The sequence below is a fragment of the Equus przewalskii genome, chromosome 5 (assembly GCF_037783145.1).
Source record: "Equus przewalskii isolate Varuska chromosome 5, EquPr2, whole genome shotgun sequence".
In the NCBI taxonomy this organism is placed as follows: domain Eukaryota; kingdom Metazoa; phylum Chordata; class Mammalia; order Perissodactyla; family Equidae; genus Equus; species Equus przewalskii.
This window is the reverse complement of record NC_091835.1, coordinates 71,604,132-71,621,188: the sequence shown is the minus strand read 5'-3', so window position 1 is coordinate 71,621,188 and position 17,057 is coordinate 71,604,132. Positions and strand designations below refer to the sequence as shown.

General features: G+C 51.3%; 1 protein-coding gene across 1 annotated transcript; it reads left to right on the top strand.

Annotated features, from left to right (window-relative positions):
* The first annotated feature begins 1,630 nt into the window (after positions 1-1,630).
* CALCOCO1 (calcium binding and coiled-coil domain 1) lies at positions 1,631-16,752 on the top strand. Its single transcript, XM_008527564.2, has 15 exons — positions 1,631-1,797; positions 3,965-4,144; positions 4,453-4,555; positions 5,309-5,499; positions 6,979-7,137; positions 7,554-7,702; positions 9,607-9,697; positions 11,443-11,598; positions 11,802-12,056; positions 12,526-12,651; positions 13,163-13,258; positions 13,627-13,735; positions 13,964-14,163; positions 14,554-14,660; positions 15,653-16,752. Exons 2-15 carry the CDS (start codon positions 3,989-3,991, stop codon positions 15,828-15,830), a joined length of 2,076 nt encoding a protein of 691 aa, XP_008525786.2. The 5' UTR covers positions 1,631-1,797; positions 3,965-3,988; the 3' UTR covers positions 15,831-16,752.
* Positions 16,753-17,057: the final 305 nt, after the last annotated feature.

Sequence of the window (17,057 nt, the reverse complement as noted above, 5' to 3'; positions counted from 1 at the left end):
TCCCTTAGAACAATAGGACTTAGCATCACCTACCAGGAGTTTCTGGGGTGGGAGTATGGTGTATTGACTACTTACGCTTGAATCCTGATTCTACCACTTGCTACTTGGATGACCATAGGTAAGTCACTTAATTGTGCCCCAATCTTCATGTGTAAAATGGCGATAATAATAGGACCTACTATATAAGGCTGCCATGTTAAATGGAAAAATTCTTAGCATAGTTTAAACACATTATAAGCACCCAGTAAATGGAAGTTGTTATTATTTTTAGCTCCAGTTGAGACTGAGTTTTCTTCCAAGCTTTTATTCTGGGTGGAAGGCAAAAACCAAGAACACTTGAGACTTGGGTCCCTGAACAAGCCTCACTCCTAACCCACCCCAGACCTTGAGCCGTCTTCTCATCCAACAGCTTGTTTTCTAACTCATAAATCCTGACTAATGACATAGACATGTCACCTTAATGTTTGTGAAGCCCAGTGACTTATTGTTAAGTGCTTGGAGATCTTCAGATGAAAGGCACCCAAGGGCAGGCACAAGACACCCTATTCAGTCATAAAAGCAAAATACTACCAAAAAACTTGGAAAAGGCAGAGGCTCCATAACTTAGCGCAGCAGGGAATTACAGCAGGTACCCAGGAAGAGCAAATCAATCCTCAGACTGTAAGCCCTTAATACAAAGACAGGGAGAGAGATCATTTTGAATGCCTCAGACTACCTAGAGGGTCCCAGAGAGGGAGAGGCGGGGCAGGACGCCCAAGTCGTTAACAGGACTTGGGTTGTGGGAGGAGGGTGAATCTTTCACCTCTCCTAAATAAAAATAAGAGCAACAGCATGTATTGTCATCCTGATTAATTTAAGCCAGTTAAAAGGAAGGGCAAACCAGCCCCTGTGAGTGGCTTGTTTGCGAGTTGTGACCGGCTCTGAATTATGCCAGGCTCCTCTTTCAGCTTCGTTCTTCTCACTTCATCTCCCCCTACACACACCCCTCAGGCAATGGATCCTTTTCCTAGACCTAGAGGCCACACTGGGGGAGCCCAGTCCAGGTGTGTGAGTACTGGCAGGCCCCTGGCATTGAAACCCTCAAGTTGGACAAAAAATGTCTGCGGTGCACAAGCTGTCCCGGAGCTTAACGCAAAGAAGAAACTGCTACCACAGCCGCAGCCATCAGTTCCGGTCGCCTCAATGGCAGCGGCAAAGCACTGCACTCCGAGTCCAGCAACCATGGCGGAGTACTACCATCTTATAGCTTTGATACTTTACACTGGTTCCTTAACCGTTCTGAGCTTTAGTTTCTTCATCTGTAAAGTGCAGATAACAATACTACCGACCTCACAGGTCTTTGTGAAAAGTAAACGGGAAGGTATACTCGAAAGCGCTCCAACACCCTCAAAGCGTTATACGCACAGACGGCGTTAGAGCCGTAACTCCTCCCCACCCGCAACCACGCACGTTACAAACCAGCAGTCACCACTAATACAGCCAGCCCCCTCCTAAGGAATCATGGGGCTTGAAGTCCTTCGGTGGACACACCCTCGTTAGCTGCCATGGACGTGAGAACTACGCCTCCCAGGATGCCATGGGGAGGCCGCCGCCACGGCCGCCCTCTGCTCCGCCCTCCTTGCGCACAGCCTCCTGGGATTCGTAGTCCCAGTTCCGAGCCGACTCCCCGGCAAAGGGACGCAGAGAAACCACAAAACCCAGAAGCCCTCGCGGCCAGTCTTCTCCCTCCCCTCCCGGAGTCGGAGTGCTGTTTTTGTTGTTGGTGAAAGGTGAGGGAACAGCTGATCCGTCTGTGGGGTAAGAAACTTGGCCTAATTTGGGGGCGATCTTATGGGGGTCACCCCGATTTCCAGTCTCTGAAAGGATAATGTAAGAGAACTGTAGAAGGGGGATGCAAGAGCGTTTGTCTTTTAACACTTTCCGTACTGGGGATGCCACCCCTACTGTTTTGGGGAGTTCTTGGTCTCGAGAGGGCCCGAATCAGGGGGTTGCCCCTCATTGTTCTCACCTACCTCTCAGTACTTCTCTAGAAAGCCTGATACGCTTCAGGGAGTTTGGGGGAGGTGAAATTTTGGTTCATTCGCTCCCAGGCAAGACTTGGCCCCTACAAACCTTCCCTTTCCCCTTACCCCCGGCACCCCCGACCAAAAACCTTTACCACGCTGGATCCCTGGAGAAAAAAACCTCCCAAGTTGTAGAACGTCAAGGAACTCTAGAGCCCTACAGAGTGGGGGGTGGGACACCCCCCTCGTGTGAACACCTGAATCTAGCCACACACATACACTTTAGGTGCCCAGAGCTTTCTCTTCAGGCCTGGGGAATGTTTCCAGCTGTTATGGATTTTATTTGTGGGGAGTAGTGGGGGATCACCAGGCTTAGATCTTTAGTGACAATTCATCCCCTTAGAAAGCCAGAGGAATTGTGTTTGGAGGAAACATGCACTAGTTTTAACTAAGGATTTTTCAGAGAGATGAAAATCCAGAGAAACCTCTTGTTCTCTAGTCAATCTCTGTTTTGGAGGGAGAAGTTGCTCCTTTTTGTAGAGCTGGCCCACCTTTCCTTTTGTACTGTGTTTCTGTCTTTTAAAGTTCCTACCCCTCTGATTTCAGACTGGTGTGGGTTTGTGATGTTTAGGGGCATGCACATGACTAGTGGCCATGGCTGATTGGATGCTGTCAGCTGGGGCTGACACAGGGTGAAGATTAGGGGGCTGGAGAGATGATGATGGTCATCTCACAACTCTAGGCTGAGGAGTTCTCTTAACTGTTATTGTTATCTTTCCTCACCCACCCCCAGATTTTCCAATTAACTCTCCCCACTAGCTTGGAACACCTCTCCCTGTCAATCCCATCCTATAGCATGCCTCCCACTACCAATCCAAGCAGATGGAAGGATTCAGGCACTTGGAATTGAGGCCGAGGGAAGCAGAGGGAAAATGGGGCGGGGAACACTAGAGCTGGGTTGACGTACAGTCGAACCAGCAGGTTTCTAGTCCCACTCCAGGCAAGACCCGAAGAGAAGAATGTTAGGGTTTTTTTGAACTTTCTCTCCCTCCTCTCAACATTATATATACATTTTCCCCTTCTCAGAGCCCCTTACTTCCCACCTTCCAGTCTGTGCCTTGGCCAGGGGCGGGGCTTTCCTGGCTCCAGGCCCCCACATTCCATCTCCCTACACCACCACGTTCCTGCCAAGTGTTTCGCTCCACCCTTGAAGCAGCCACCTCCACAATTCTTGACTTCCTGGAGTAATGAAGTTGAGGGACAGAACCTGTGTTTCTATTTATCCTCCCTTTCCCTTTGTCTCTTGGATGAGAACGGCAGCTTTTTTCTATTTATGGGGATAGACAGCTTTGAGATGGGGAGAGCACGGAGAGTTCAGGGGCCTGAGAATTGGGCTCTTGTCCTCCCAGCCATATTCCTGCTCTGAAGACTCAGTCATTACTTTCAGAGGTTATTGCTGTTTTCAGGTGTCATAAGTCATTCCTGGGTACAGCTGGCGTGGGCACGGAGACCTGCTCAGAATGAAGGGGCTCCCCCACCTCAGTTGGATTTTGAATTCAAAGGCCAGAAGATGTGAAGGATGGGACAGGGAGATGGAGGCTGATGAAGGACGTTAAGAGGTGGAAAAGGAGGGACTGAGAGGGGCAGAGCCTGGGATACTGAGATTTGGTCAGTGGGGCTGTGAAAAGGGAGCAGAAATTAGAGAGATCTCAACTCTAGGAAGGGTCTGTGACTCAGAGAGGATGCAGTGTGAGACAGGATGGGGACTGACTCAGAAGGCCAGACCTATGTCCTGGAGTCTAAGAATGATACCTCTAAGGGTATTATAACCCTCAGGGGCTGGAAAGCAGATATGCCTTCACCTCCAGGTGTAGTGGCAGGGGCTGTGGGGGTGTGGGGATGGAGTTGGGGGAGAAAGATGGCGTGGAGAGACTTTAGGACATTAACCCTTTGTTTCATAGGAGAGCATCTATCTCAAGGGCAGGATGGAAGAATCATCACTAAGCCGGGCCCCATCCCGGGGTGGAGTCAACTTTCTGAATGTAGCACGGACCTACATCCCCAACACCAAGGTGGAATGTCACTACACCCTTCCCCCAGGCACCATGCCTAGTGCCAGTGACTGGATTGGCATCTTCAAGGTATCCTTGGAACCCCTTTGGCTCAGGTTTATCAGCCATGGGTTGGTTGGGATAAGGGGAATGACTAGGTTCTTGGATTCTCTCATGTTGATAGAGAAGGGAGAAGGATGTCACACATGACAGAGGCCATCTTCTCCCTGTCTTAGCCTTGTTCTCTCCTGACACATTAGTGTCCCTCCACTTTCCTCACTCTCACCATCCTTGCCATCATAACCGCATCCTATCCCCCCGTTCAACCCCTCAGCCCTTTCTACCATCTAGCTGGTAGTTCTACCACGACACCCCTCTCCCACTTTGGGCCTTCACAGGTGGAGGCAGCATGTGTTCGGGATTACCACACATTTGTGTGGTCTTCGGTGCCTGAAAGTGCAACCGATGGTGCCCCTGTCCATGCCAGTGTCCAGTTCCAAGGTACAAGGGAAGATGGAAAACCAGAGAGAGGAGCCAGGGGGATGGAGATTTAGAAGAAGGTAGTGGGCTCAGAAACGTAAAAGTTAGGCACAGAGGACAAAGAAAAATAAGTGCTAATGAGTAAAATAAGAAATACATCTGACAGGGCTCAGCAGACACAGAATCATGGGATTATCACGGAATCATGGATTTTGAGATAGAAAGAACTATAGAGGGCAGCTAATCCTGCCTCCAACCAAAAGGAGGAGGGGCTGGGGGTAGGGAAGAGGGAAAGGCGGCGTCATATATTGAGAAGATGGTGGTCGTTAGATTCTGAAAGACCTAGGTTCAAATCTCAGCTCGAGTATTTACAGGCTATTTGACCTTGGGAAAATTGCTTAAGCTGTCTGTGTCTCTTATCTTAACCACAAAAGGGGATGATGCCTGGCTTACAGGGACTGTATGAGGATTAAAATGATACAGGTAAAGCTGTTAGCGCAGTGCCTGGTACATGGTGGCCGCTTAATAAATGGTAGAGGGTAGGTTTGGGCAGGAGAGGAAAGGGAGGGCTAGGCAGAAAGGAGGGAGAAGAGTATCCCAGGGAACAGAAATAGCCTGCAGGAGGTGGAGAGGAGAGAAAACAGTATATGGAACAGGGGGCAAGGGGCTGGAGCCACGACAGTGGATACCAAGACACACCCAGGGGGAGGAGGACCTGCTGAGTGCATGAGAGCCTGGGATCATATTGGGATCCTGGGTCTGTTCTTCCCACAGCCAGCTACCTGCCCAAACCAGGAGCCCAGCTCTACCAGTTCCGCTACGTGAACCGCCAGGGCCGGGTGTGTGGGCAGAGCCCCCCTTTCCAGTTCCGAGAGCCAAGGCCCATGGATGAACTGGTGACCCTGGAGGAGACTGACGGGGGCTCTGACATCCTGCTGGTTGTTCCCAAGGCAACTGTGCTGCAGGTGAGAACAGAGCGGCAGAGCTGCTCCCAGGCAAGGGAGTGGGAGGACAGCACTGCGAGGGCCCCTTCCCGCTTCACCGACCCCCCCACCCCACCCCCGGCTCTAGCCTCAGCCGAAAACCTCACTGGGAGTTACACACAGTCTTGTCTTCAAGGAGCCTCAGTTGAGTGTCAACAGGAAAATGTCAGGCAGGAAAGCAAGCCACCCACAGGCCAGCGTCACTCAAGATTTCATAAGAACTTTTGGAGCCCTCCTTCTCCAAGCTCTGCATCCTGCCCTAGGCCCTGGAGGAAGATGCAGAGTGTGGCGGGAGGCCACTCCAGGGAAGGAACGCTCAGAGGGAGGGGAGGATGAGACCCTCTTCAGGACAAGTGAGGAGCAAGAGCAGGTGGATAGGGCCCCAGACCCGCCCTGTCCAAGACTGGAGCCGCTGCCCACACGTGGCTCTTGAGCACTTGAAGCGTGACTGGTCCAGACTGAGCTGTACTGTATGGGTAAAACCCACAGTGCATTTTGCAGACTTAGCATTAAAAAAGAATGTAAACATCTCAATGATTTTTGTATGGATTGTATGTTAAAATGATAACATTTTGGATACACTGGATTAGATAAAATATCCTTAAAATTAATTTTTCCTCTTTCATGTGTCTACTAGAAAGTTTAAAATTATATATGTGACTTGTATTATTTTTCTATTAGACCAAATAGAGGAGAATTAGGGAGTGAGGGCAGATGTTAGCAAGGAAGATTTCCTGAAGGAAAGTGAGGGCCAGGGCCAGGTGGGGAGGAAGTACATTCCCTTGACAGGAGGGCAGGCCTGAAGAAGGCTCAGAAGGTGAGAATGAGTACCTTGTCTATGATTTAGACAAACTCCTGCCCTCTAGAACCCTCTAAACACATGGTATCAACACAAGAATGGGAAGAAGGTATTTATATCTTACATGAGTCAGAGATGTGTGAGCTCCAGCTCCATGTTCTGTTTTTACATTCATTATTCTCATTTAAACCTTACAACAACCCAAGCTAAGGGATTGCCTTACCGATGAGGACACAGACTCAGAGAAGTTAAGTAACTTGTTCAAAGTCACATAGCTAGTAAAAATTGTACTGGAGACTTAAAGCCACATCTGTCTGACTCCAGAACAGATGGGGTAAAGTTAGGGGAGCCATGCCCTCTTATCTGTGTGGACTGAGAAAGACTTCTGCCAGACGAGGCCTTCCTACAGGTGCTGAGCAAAGGGGCCAGGCCTTGGGTGGGAAGAGGTAAGAGAGGGGTGGGCAGTTAGGAAGGCCAGAAGCTGGTTTGTCTGCTGGGTGGCGGGCAGGATTCAGTAGCACACCAGGCCTCCCCCGACTTGCGTCCTCATAGCCTGTACTGATTTAACTTCCCAACCCCAAAATGCGTCTGCACAGTGATGGGGACCGGACCTGAGGATGGGCGCCCACAAGCACACCCCCTTTCTCATCCTGCCCCTGTAGAACCAGCTGGACGAGAGCCAGCAGGAGAGGAATGACCTGATGCAGCTGAAGCTGCAGCTGGAGGGGCAGGTGACAGAGCTGAGGAGCCGAGTACAGGAGCTCGAGACAGCTCTGGCCACCGCCAGGCAGGGGCACGCGGACTTGACGGAGCAGTACAAGGTGGGAGCTGTGTCAGGTTGGGGACGGGGCCTGGCTATTCACCCAGGGTCCAAAATCTGAACCCAGTGAAGAGGGTACAGGGGAGATGTTAGTGGGGCTTTGAGATGGTTCTGGCATCAAAGAAATAGGTTTAAGAGGTAACAGGTGGGATTAAACTGGATATGAAAGGGGACATGCCCCAAATTTGTCCTGAGACTCTGTTGTTTGAACACAGGAATGCTGGGGTAGGGCGAGGTGGCTGTATTCACCAGTAGGGGGATGTTCCCCTTCCATTTCTTTTGCAAGGAAGGTGACGGGCTGTGGGGTATGAGGAGTGGGGACAGTCAAACACTGGTATGTTCCTCCTAAGCCTTGATTCCACTCTTTGAGAGATAAGTCCCAACTTCTCTCTTCTTCTGGGGAAACCTTAATTCCAGGGGCTTTCCCGGTCCCACGGGGAGCTCACGGAAGAGAGGGACATTCTGAGCCGGCAACAGGGAGACCATGTGGCACGCATCCTGGAGCTGGAGGATGACATCCAGACCATCAGTGAGAAAGTGCTGACAAAGGAGGTGGAGCTGGATAGGTGAGGGGACCTCCCCTATCCCCGTGATTCCCCTTCATTTCCTGTGACTCTCCTGTTTCAGGCAGGCAAACCTGCTCCCTCTCTCACATGGTTCCTCTTTCCCTTCTCAGCCTCACTCACGGTATTCCAATTACGGGGGATATCTTTTTCTGCCGAGCTCTTTTCCGTCTTTCCTAATCTATTCTGTATTCTTCACCTTCAGAAATAATCGTAGTTACCATTTATTGGCCAGCAAAGGCTAAGGAGGAGCTAGGAGGGGAGGATTTGGAAGAACAGAATGGATGGAACAGTCAGTGCAAGATAAGAGAGGGTGATGGGCCGGCCCAGTGGTGCAGCGGTTAACTTCGCACGTTCCGCTTCTCGGCGGCCTGGGGTTCACTGGTTTGGATCCCAGGTGCGGACATGGCACTGCTTGGCTCGTCATGCTGTGGTAGGCGTCCCACATATAAAGTACAGGAAGATGGGCCCGGATGTTAGCTCAGGGCCAGTCTTCCTCGGCAAGAAGAGGAGAATTGGCAGCAGATGTTAGCTCAAGGCTAATCTTCCTCAAAAAAAAGAAAAAAAGATAAGAGAGGGTGGATTTTAGATTTTGCTACAGCAAAGAATAAGATTACACGCTGTTCTCACTATTAGGAAATGTTCAAACTGGTGATGCAGGAATGTTGTGGAATCTCTGCCTGATAATAGGTATAAGTCCTAGAATCTTAGCGTTGGGAAGAATGTAAGGTATTTAAGAGGGTGTGCAAGAGAAGATCACTACCTCAGGGGGCAGCCCCCTGCGATATCAGACAGCTGTCCTTTTTGTATCTCTTGCCTTAAGCCAAACTCTACCCTCCTCTCACTTTCACTCATCGGTCCTGGTTTAGACCTCTGGAGCCACATAGGAGAAATTTCTTTCTTCTACCACACAGCTAGTATTTCTACCAAATAGCACCTCCCATGCCTGTCCTTCAGATTTTCACCAGGACAAACACTCTAGTTCTTTCTTTCATCAAATGACATAATTTTCTTTCATTCAGTACTGGTAGATTTGCTATCTTTTTTAACTCTTTAAGGGAAAGGGTCATCCTACCCAAGGCCCAGAGTGAAAAGTGAGTTGATCCCCAAGGCTTCTTTAGTGCAGGGTATGTTCTTGCCCTCGGGAGACACTAAATGCCTAGGTTCTAAGTCATAGGAGAGAAAAGCAAGGATCAGGCTGAGCATCTGGAAAGGATTAAGGACTTTTGAGACCAGGGGTCTGCATACTGTGGCCCACGTGCCAAGTCCAGCCTGTTTTTGTATAGCCCACAAGGTAAGAATGGTCTTGACAATTTTTGATGTTTGAAAAACAAAAGAAGAATATTTTGACATGTGAAAATTATGTGAAATTCAGATTTCAGTGTTCATAAATAAAGTTTTATTGGAACAGCTGTGCTCCTTCATTTCCATATTGTCTATGGCTGCTTCCACACTGCAATGGCAGAATTGAGTAGTTGCCACAGAGGCTGCATGGCCTGCAAATCCTAAAATGTTTACTATCAGGCCCTTTACAGAAAAAAAATCTGCCAACTTCTGATCTAGATCAAAAGTTTATAATCAATAATGACTGTCACCTGTCTAGAAAGACTGGGTTCCAGTCTCTTGATTAAGTGAAAACAACCAGGAAGCCATCAGCAGAACATTCCTTAAAGTGATACATAAAGAGAAAAGAAAAACTCCTTATTTCTAGATTGTGCTCTAGAACCAGGAATCTTGGGTGCTTAGGGCATAGAACAGGAGCATCTTGGTTTGAAGATTGAGCACCCCAGAGAGAAGTGGAGGTCTGGGCCCTGAGGAGCACCAGAAGAGGAGCTCAAGACAGGAGTCTGAGTCCTCCTTTCTCTGGTGACCAGTGGGTTCTCTGACATTCTGTACCCCACTCACAGGGTTAGAGACACAGTGAAGGCTCTGACTCGGGAACAAGAGAAGCTCCTTGGGCAACTGAAGGAGGTGCAAGCGGACAAGGAGCAAAGTGAGGTAAGGGCTCCATGTTGGTTCGCTTTCTCCGTTGTCCGTCTAGTGTTGACTGAGTCTCTTCTGAGTGCTGGGCACTGATGGGGATAAGATGTAAAGAAGCTGTTGTGTGCACTCTCCTGGGGAGCATCAGTCGTGTACCCAAATCAGGACTTGTCAAAGTGGAATATAATCAGTGTCACCAGAGAAGTATAATAGAGCATTATGATGCCCCACAGAGGTGGATGAGAGCACATCTTGTAGGGACGTTAGAAAGGGCTTTTAAAAAGGGGGCATAAACTAGCCTTCTATTTTCAAACTTTTTTAGCAGCAGAACCCTTCCTTCCTGCCCCACAATGAAGCTGACATCTTATGTGGAACCTCATTGAATAAATATAAGCGATATTTGATTACTGCAAACTTATGTTTATAAATTCAAATGTATATCATTTACTTATAAGGTGATGAAAGCAGCTAGGTCATTTTGATGGGTACCAGACTTCAAAATTGGAGGTTATGGACGGCCGTTCTGTCAGCCTCGGCAGCCAGTGTATTTTTGTGTTTCGTTTGGGTTGTACAACATTAAGAACACCTTGAGTCTCACACACAAGTAGGTGCAAATAACATGTTTTAAACTATCCGCCTTGCAATCTCAATTTGCTCTTCACTTAAATAGAAAATACAATAGAAATTTTATTCTGAGGTTTGCACAAAAACGAATTAACCTGGAAGCACATCTCATTGGAGTGGTGATCTCCAGTGTGTTAACTTGTGAGTTTGTGCATTGGCTTTTAACAGAATTCTTAATAATTTAGACGCAGTTCAAATCAAATATCTGCAGAACCTCTAAATTGCCTCTTCAGACTCCTAGGCTTCCGTGGAAGGTTATTTGAAAACCATTTGCTCAGCAGTGAAGAGTAGGTAGACTTTGGGTAGACAGGGATGAATGGAGGCCATTCTAGGATCCGAGAAGGACACAAGCAAAGGCTTAGAGTGTAGAACACTCCAGGCAGCTGAATGTGTGGGTGAAGAGTGTGAGATAAGATGGAGGTCAGACGGTAGAGGATCTTGAGTTTAGTCTTTATTCTGTCAGCAGTGAGAGGCATTGAGGATTTTCAAGTGGGTGACGTGGCCTTAAAGAACTGTACTTATAGAAGATGGATCTGATTGCCTTGTGGAAAGTGAACTAGTTGTGAGGTTATTCAGTAGTCCAAGCAAGAAATGACCAGAGTCTGAGTGAGAATAGAGGCTGTGACAATAGCAGAAGAGAGAAAATGGCTGTGAACAAGATAGCGGATGAAGGAGCAATAGGCTTTTCTGTGGGCCACTAGGCAGAGAACAGAGCCAAGCATGGCACCAGCGTATCCAGCCTGGGGGACTTGGGAAGAGGGTAGTTCCATGCACCGAAGTAAGAGTGGGAAGGCCTGGGGTGGAGTGGGAGGGAGAATATGCCGAGTTTCAGGGGCCCGTAGGACACGCAGACTGAGTTTTGATTTAAAAGGAAGAGTGGGGAAGCAGAAATGGGACATGGGATACCTAGATTCAGGCTGTAACGCCAGATACCTCATCTCAGGAGCTGGAGACTGGATGCTCAGGATTGAGTTGCTTTGAGCTGGGAACCCAGGAAGGGCTGGCAAGAGCTGAATGCTTGAGTTTGTGTTAAATCTGAGAACTGGAACCTTGACCTCACTCATCACAGTGGTTTACCTCCCTCACCACCCCAAATACGTGTATCCCTTTCCTTACCTACTCTCCCCCTCCTCCATCAGGCTGAGCTCCAAATGGCACAACAGGAGAACCATCGCTTGAATTTGGAGCTGCAGGAGGCCAAGGGCCGGCAGGAGGAGCAGAGTGCTCAGGCCCAGCGACTGAAGGACAAGGTGGCCCAGATGAAGGAAACCCTAGGCCAGGCCCAGCAGCGGGTGGTGAGTGAAGACCCCTAGGCAACAGGAAGCAGAGAAAGTTCCACGGGCTAGTTGTAGAAAAGTCTGGAGAAAAGACATGGCTGATGACTAAACAAGCAATCCTGAGTCCCGATGTACAGGGGGGAGGAGGGAGGCTGGGTACCTTCCTGCTTCACAAATGATTCATTGGGAGTTCTCATCTCCGTCTCCTCCTTTGTCTTGAGACTGAGCTGGAGCCCCTGAAGGAGCAGCTTCGAGGGGCCCAGGAGCTTGCAGCCTCTAGCCAGCAGAAAGCCGCCCTCCTTGGGGAGGAGTTGGCCAGCGCAGCGGGAGCCAGGGACCGCACCATGGCCGAGCTACACCGCAGCCGCCTGGAAGTGGCTGGAGTCAACGGCAGGCTGGCTGAGCTCACCCTGCACTTGAAGGAGGAAAAAAGCCAGTGGAGCAAGGAGCGGGCAGGGCTCCTGCAGAGTGTGGAGGTAGAGGGACAGGGGGACCTGGCAAGCTCATAGCCACGGCCCCCACCTCTGTGTGGCCAGATCCCTTGGGAGGAGACAAAGGGGCGTGGAACCTTAGAGGCCTTAGGGGTTGGGAGGGGCTGCGCAGGAGGAATACTTCACTGTCCAGGTGTGACCCATCCCTAAGCAGAGTGTCCCAATCCTGATCTCCATGGCACTTTCCTTGGTTACCATCTTTATTCAGAAACATTTACCATCCTAGGCACCCTGCCTTGCCATAATGCCCATTCCTGATCAGCAAGGTGCCTTGCTGTCAAGTCCCTTCCTTCATTTGGGAAGTATAGGAAATGAGGAAGGCAAGAAGGGGAAATTGCTCCCCACATATTCCATTAAATAAAGGAGGGGACACCGTGAGGGATGGGGCTGTTGCCAGTGGTATCCCTTTTTCATCACCTTTACCCTTCTATATTCCTTTTTGGCCAAATCCCAGGCAGAGAAGGACAAGATCCTGAAGCTGAGTGCAGAGATTCTTCGACTAGAAAAGGCAGTGCAGGAGGAGAGGACCCAGAATCAAGTGTACAAGACTGAACTGGCCCGGGAAAAGGATTCTAGTCTGGTGAGATGCCCCGCCACCCATGAGTCCTGGTCCTTGGCCTCCTGAGACATCAGTGCCCCTTCCCTCTGTCTTGAGTGTGGACTCAGAAGAGCCAGGTGCTCACTTATCTGTTGGGCGGCATCTCACTTGCACACCTCCCAGCCCTCATTGGTTTGAAACATGCAATGTTCCTTTCTGCTCTCAGGGCACACATTCTAGGCCTAGTGAGAATGACTTAGGAGAATTACAGAGTGCCCCCACTATGACCCAGGCCTCTGCACCCAGCCCAGAAGCAGTCATCCAGGTCTACACCCAAGAGGCAGACACTAGGACTCAGGTGACTGAGTCTCCTGTGGCCAAGACAAGGGACTCACGGGAGAAGAACGTTGGGGCTTCCTCTGTGTGTGTCGAAGCAAGAGAGGAGCAAAGGCACAGAGAGATATGGTTCTCGGTTGTTGGGTCCAGGTCCTAGAGCCCAAGTTCTGGGAGGTCCATTCTAGGCTCCAGATCCCATCTGAGCCCTTGCCCTCAGGTGCAGTTGTCAGAGAGCAAGCGGGAGCTGACAGAGCTGCGGTCAGCCCTGCGCGTGCTCCAGAAGGAAAAGGAGCAGTTGCAGGAGGAGAAGCAGGTGAGACTCCATAACTCAGGTTCCCCGGATGCCAGAGTTGAGGACCTGAGGGCTAGGAACTTTGTATCTTCTTGTCATCTCTTGGCTTAGAGACTGGTATCTCTAAGAGTTTGGCCCAGAGGCTAAAAATGGGACCATGGCGCCTTCTGTTAGCTGACTTGGCAGGACAGTGGAGGATTGCTGGGCACAGGGAGGGATGGAAGGGTGAAGGAGGGCTCCCGGGGGAGGCGGTGAGGAGCTGCCTCAGGCTGTCCCGCCCTTTGGTGAAGGCATCTAATCCTAAGGAGTTCAGAGTTCATCTGGGATGCAAGGGAAGCAGGGCAGCAGGGCTGGCACCCTCCCAGCCCTTCGCACCTCCCCAACTCCAGGAACTGCTGGAGTACATGAGAAAGCTGGAGGCCCGCCTGGAGAAAGTGGCAGATGAGAAGTGGAATGAGGACGCTGCCACAGAGGACGAGGAGGGTGCTGCGGGACTGAGTATGTACACCCCCAATCTGGTGACACCTCCTCCCCACTCCACCTCCCCACGTTGGGAAAGCTCCACGTGACCCCTCTGGGAGCTGCCTCTGCCGTCTGTGTGTGCCTTTTTGCCTTCGCAGACCCTGGCCTGTCTAGTTTAACTGTATCCCTCATGCAGAAGAGCCAGAGCTGATCCAACCCTCTAACAAAGCATCCTTTCTTCTCTGCCCGCTCCCTCTCCCACAGGCTGCCCAGCGCCTCTGACAGACTCAGAGGATGAGTCCCCAGAAGACATGAGACTGCCACCCTATGGCCTGTGTGAGCACGGAGACCCAGGCTCCTCTCCTGCTGGGCCACGAGAGGCTTCTCCCCTAGTTGTCATCAGCCAGCCGGCTCCCATTGCTCCCCACCTCTCAGGGCCAGCTGAGGACAGTAGCTCTGACTCGGTGAGCAGGGAGAAGAGACAGAGCAGGGCCAGGGAGGAGGAGGTAGGGCCTAACCCAGGTGGCCCAGCCTCCAGAGCAGGAAGTCTTAGCCATACAGGGCTCTCTTTCTTTGTTAGGGGCTAGGAGACAGACCCAGCCTCTCCAAAGGCACCCAACGGACACCACCCCAAAACCCAGTCTTACCCATTAGCCTCACTGCTGCCAGCCCCTGCTCCCCACTCATTCTCTTCTTATCCACTGGCCCCCACCAGAACACCTCTCCCACCCACTCTGCCTGTAGCCCTCTGCTCTCTGTCCCGCCCTAGGCTCCTCTTCCCTTGCCTGTCCCACAGCTACTCCCCCATCGTGGGACGCTCCCCTAAAATGGAACCCTATCTTTTTGGTGCCCAGGAGGCTGAAGATGAGAAGTCAGTCCTGATGGCAGCTGTGCAGAGTGGGGGTGAGGAGGCCAACCTGCTGCTTCCTGAACTGGGCAGTGCCTTCTATGACATGGCCAGGTGGGTGCAGAGGGAGGACAAGAGGGAAGTGGGAGGATGCCAGTAGAAAGGACATCCAGATGAACAGTCCCCATGCCCTTACCCCGACTTCCCTCTTCTTGGCCTCAGCCAAGAAAAGGAGACAAAGGTGTGGTTGACACAGAAAATTAGCCAGCACTCCAAATCCTAGGTGCGTCCAGGTAATCCCTGCCCCCATCTTAATGTACATGTGCACTCAGAGGCCCTGCCTTTAACTGGCTTCGTGTTGTTCTAGCACCATCTTCCATGGAGCCCAAATTGCCCTGCATCCCCTCTCTCCTGTCCCTCCCCCTTCCCCAGCCACCAGGTAGGTACCTAGGCTCCATCGGGGAGGAAGGGAGGTGACCAAGGCCCCCAGGGACAGGAACAGAGAGAAGGCTGGGATTCAGCATCCTACTGGCCATCTCTGAGATGCTGTCCCTCTTTCCTGCCTTCCCTGGGGGACCCTCTGGGCAGTGAGGCTTGCAGGGGTGGGGGTTCAGGTATCAGATTGGCCCCCACTGCATCCCTTTTCTTCCACAGTCAAGAGGGGAAGGTAGGGGGAAGAGAGATTTTATCATCTCGCCCCTGGCTTTGCCTGGATGTGAGATGGGCTCAGGCAGGAAGGGGGTGATGCTGTCATTCTTCTTGGCTGGAGCAGGAAGATGAAGGACGATGTCAGACTCATTTTCAGCCTCATTAGGCAGCAGACGGAGATGGAGGGAGGAGAACAGGAGGTTGGGGGATGGGCTCTGCACTACAGCAACCAGCAGGGACTGAAGAAGAGAGGGCACAGGGAGCCAGGAAACTAAGGCTTCCAACATTCTGGGCAGAAAGATGCTGTAGAAGAGGCTAGGAGAGAGAACTACTGGGAGCTGCATTAGGAACAGGGTAATCTGGGAGCCCGGGTATATGGGTCCCTCTCCCTGAGGTCCGCAAGTCAAGAAGGCAACAGGGCTCACTGACCCTCTCCTTTCCCCTCTGTCTTTCTTTAGTGGGTTTGCAGTGGGTCCCTTGTCAGAGGCCAGCACTGGGGGCCCTGCCACCCCCCCGTGGAAGGAGTGCCCTATTTGTAAGGAGCGCTTCCCAGCTGAGAGTGATAAGGATGCCCTGGAGGACCACATGGATGGACACTTCTTCTTCAGCACCCAGGACCCTTTCACCTTTGAGTGATCTCACCCTCCCCAGTACATGCACAAAATACACACTTACACACACACACATTCATGCACATACACTTATGCCCAACACACTGGGGCTCCATGATATTCTGTTCCCTAAGAACCACTCCCGTGTGCCGTTCTCATCCCAAGCTTTCCAACTTCATCCTCTCCTCCTGGCTCTTTTGTCCAGGCAGGGGTCCTTCTTGGAAGCAGTGGCTGAATTTACCCCCTGAAAGCGGTTTGGGAGGAACCAGGATGGAGGAGGCCTTCCCCAAGAGGAAGAGAATCACCGTCTCCTAGCCCTGGTTGCTCTGTCACTCACACCAGCCCCACACCACCACCACCACCACCACCACACACACACACACACACACACTCACACACACACACTCACACTCACACTCACACTCACACACTCTCTGATGCCCCAAAGCCAGTCCCTGGGGCCCACACCCTCTTATCGGAGGTCTGTGTTTGTTTACCTGACTTTTCTCGGGCCTCCACTGAGGCTGCAGCATGGACATCACGACCTCTTCAGGTCTCTTTCGGTTCTGAGCTTCATTGGTTCCTCTTTCTCTCCCCTACCGTGGCCTTCCGCACCCCAGCCCAGCCCCTTCCATACCATTAGGTATTAAGTTTGGAGGTTTCTTTTGTATGTTTGAGGTTTTCTGTACTCTATCTCCTGCCCTTCCCTGCCACACCGCCGCCCCCCATGTCCTCACATGGAAAGAAATAATGCATTTGTGCCTTCGGTGAGGGATGGGGGGAACAAATGGTCCCAGGTGTCCCCATTTCCCAGCCCTTCCTCCCGCTCCAGGTTCCCCCACAGCAATAAGAGCTTTCCCCAATGTCCCTCCCCCGACCTGTAGTTTGGACAAATATATTTATATGGTATGTGTAACTATTCTAATAAAATGTGTTCTTATCATGAAGTGTGCCTAGAGGAAAGGTTGTCCGGACAGCTGGCTCTTGGGGGCGGGGAGTGTGGGAGTAGGTGGGGGCTCCTCCCTGCTTCCTGGGGAGGATACCAGGCAGTATTTCCCACTGTGCCTCCTGGTGAGCTGGCCACCAGTGGGAAGAGGAGGAGGGAGGAACCTTTGCAGTGGGGAAGGGAGGAAACTGATGGGTCTGCCCTGGCTCTGCTCAGAGTTTAGTCCCAGCGTGGGATGGGATGGGACCCAGGGTTCTGGGCCAAGGTGCGTGTCTTGGAAGGTGGGGGAGGTTTCCACTGCTCAGA

What these genes read in the sequence shown, in the direction of transcription:
- CALCOCO1 (XM_008527564.2), top strand. Translation starts at nt 3,989, where the DNA reads ATGGAAGAATCATCACTAAGCCGGGCCCCATCCCGGGGTGGAGTCAAC. An exon ending in ACTGGATTGGCATCTTCAAG is followed by an intron (nt 4,145 to 4,452) that starts GTATCCTTGGAA and finishes GGGCCTTCACAG; the next exon opens with GTGGAGGCAGCATGTGTTCG. An exon ending in AGGACAGTAGCTCTGACTCG is followed by an intron (nt 14,164 to 14,553) that starts GTGAGCAGGGAG and finishes TTTGGTGCCCAG; the next exon opens with GAGGCTGAAGATGAGAAGTC.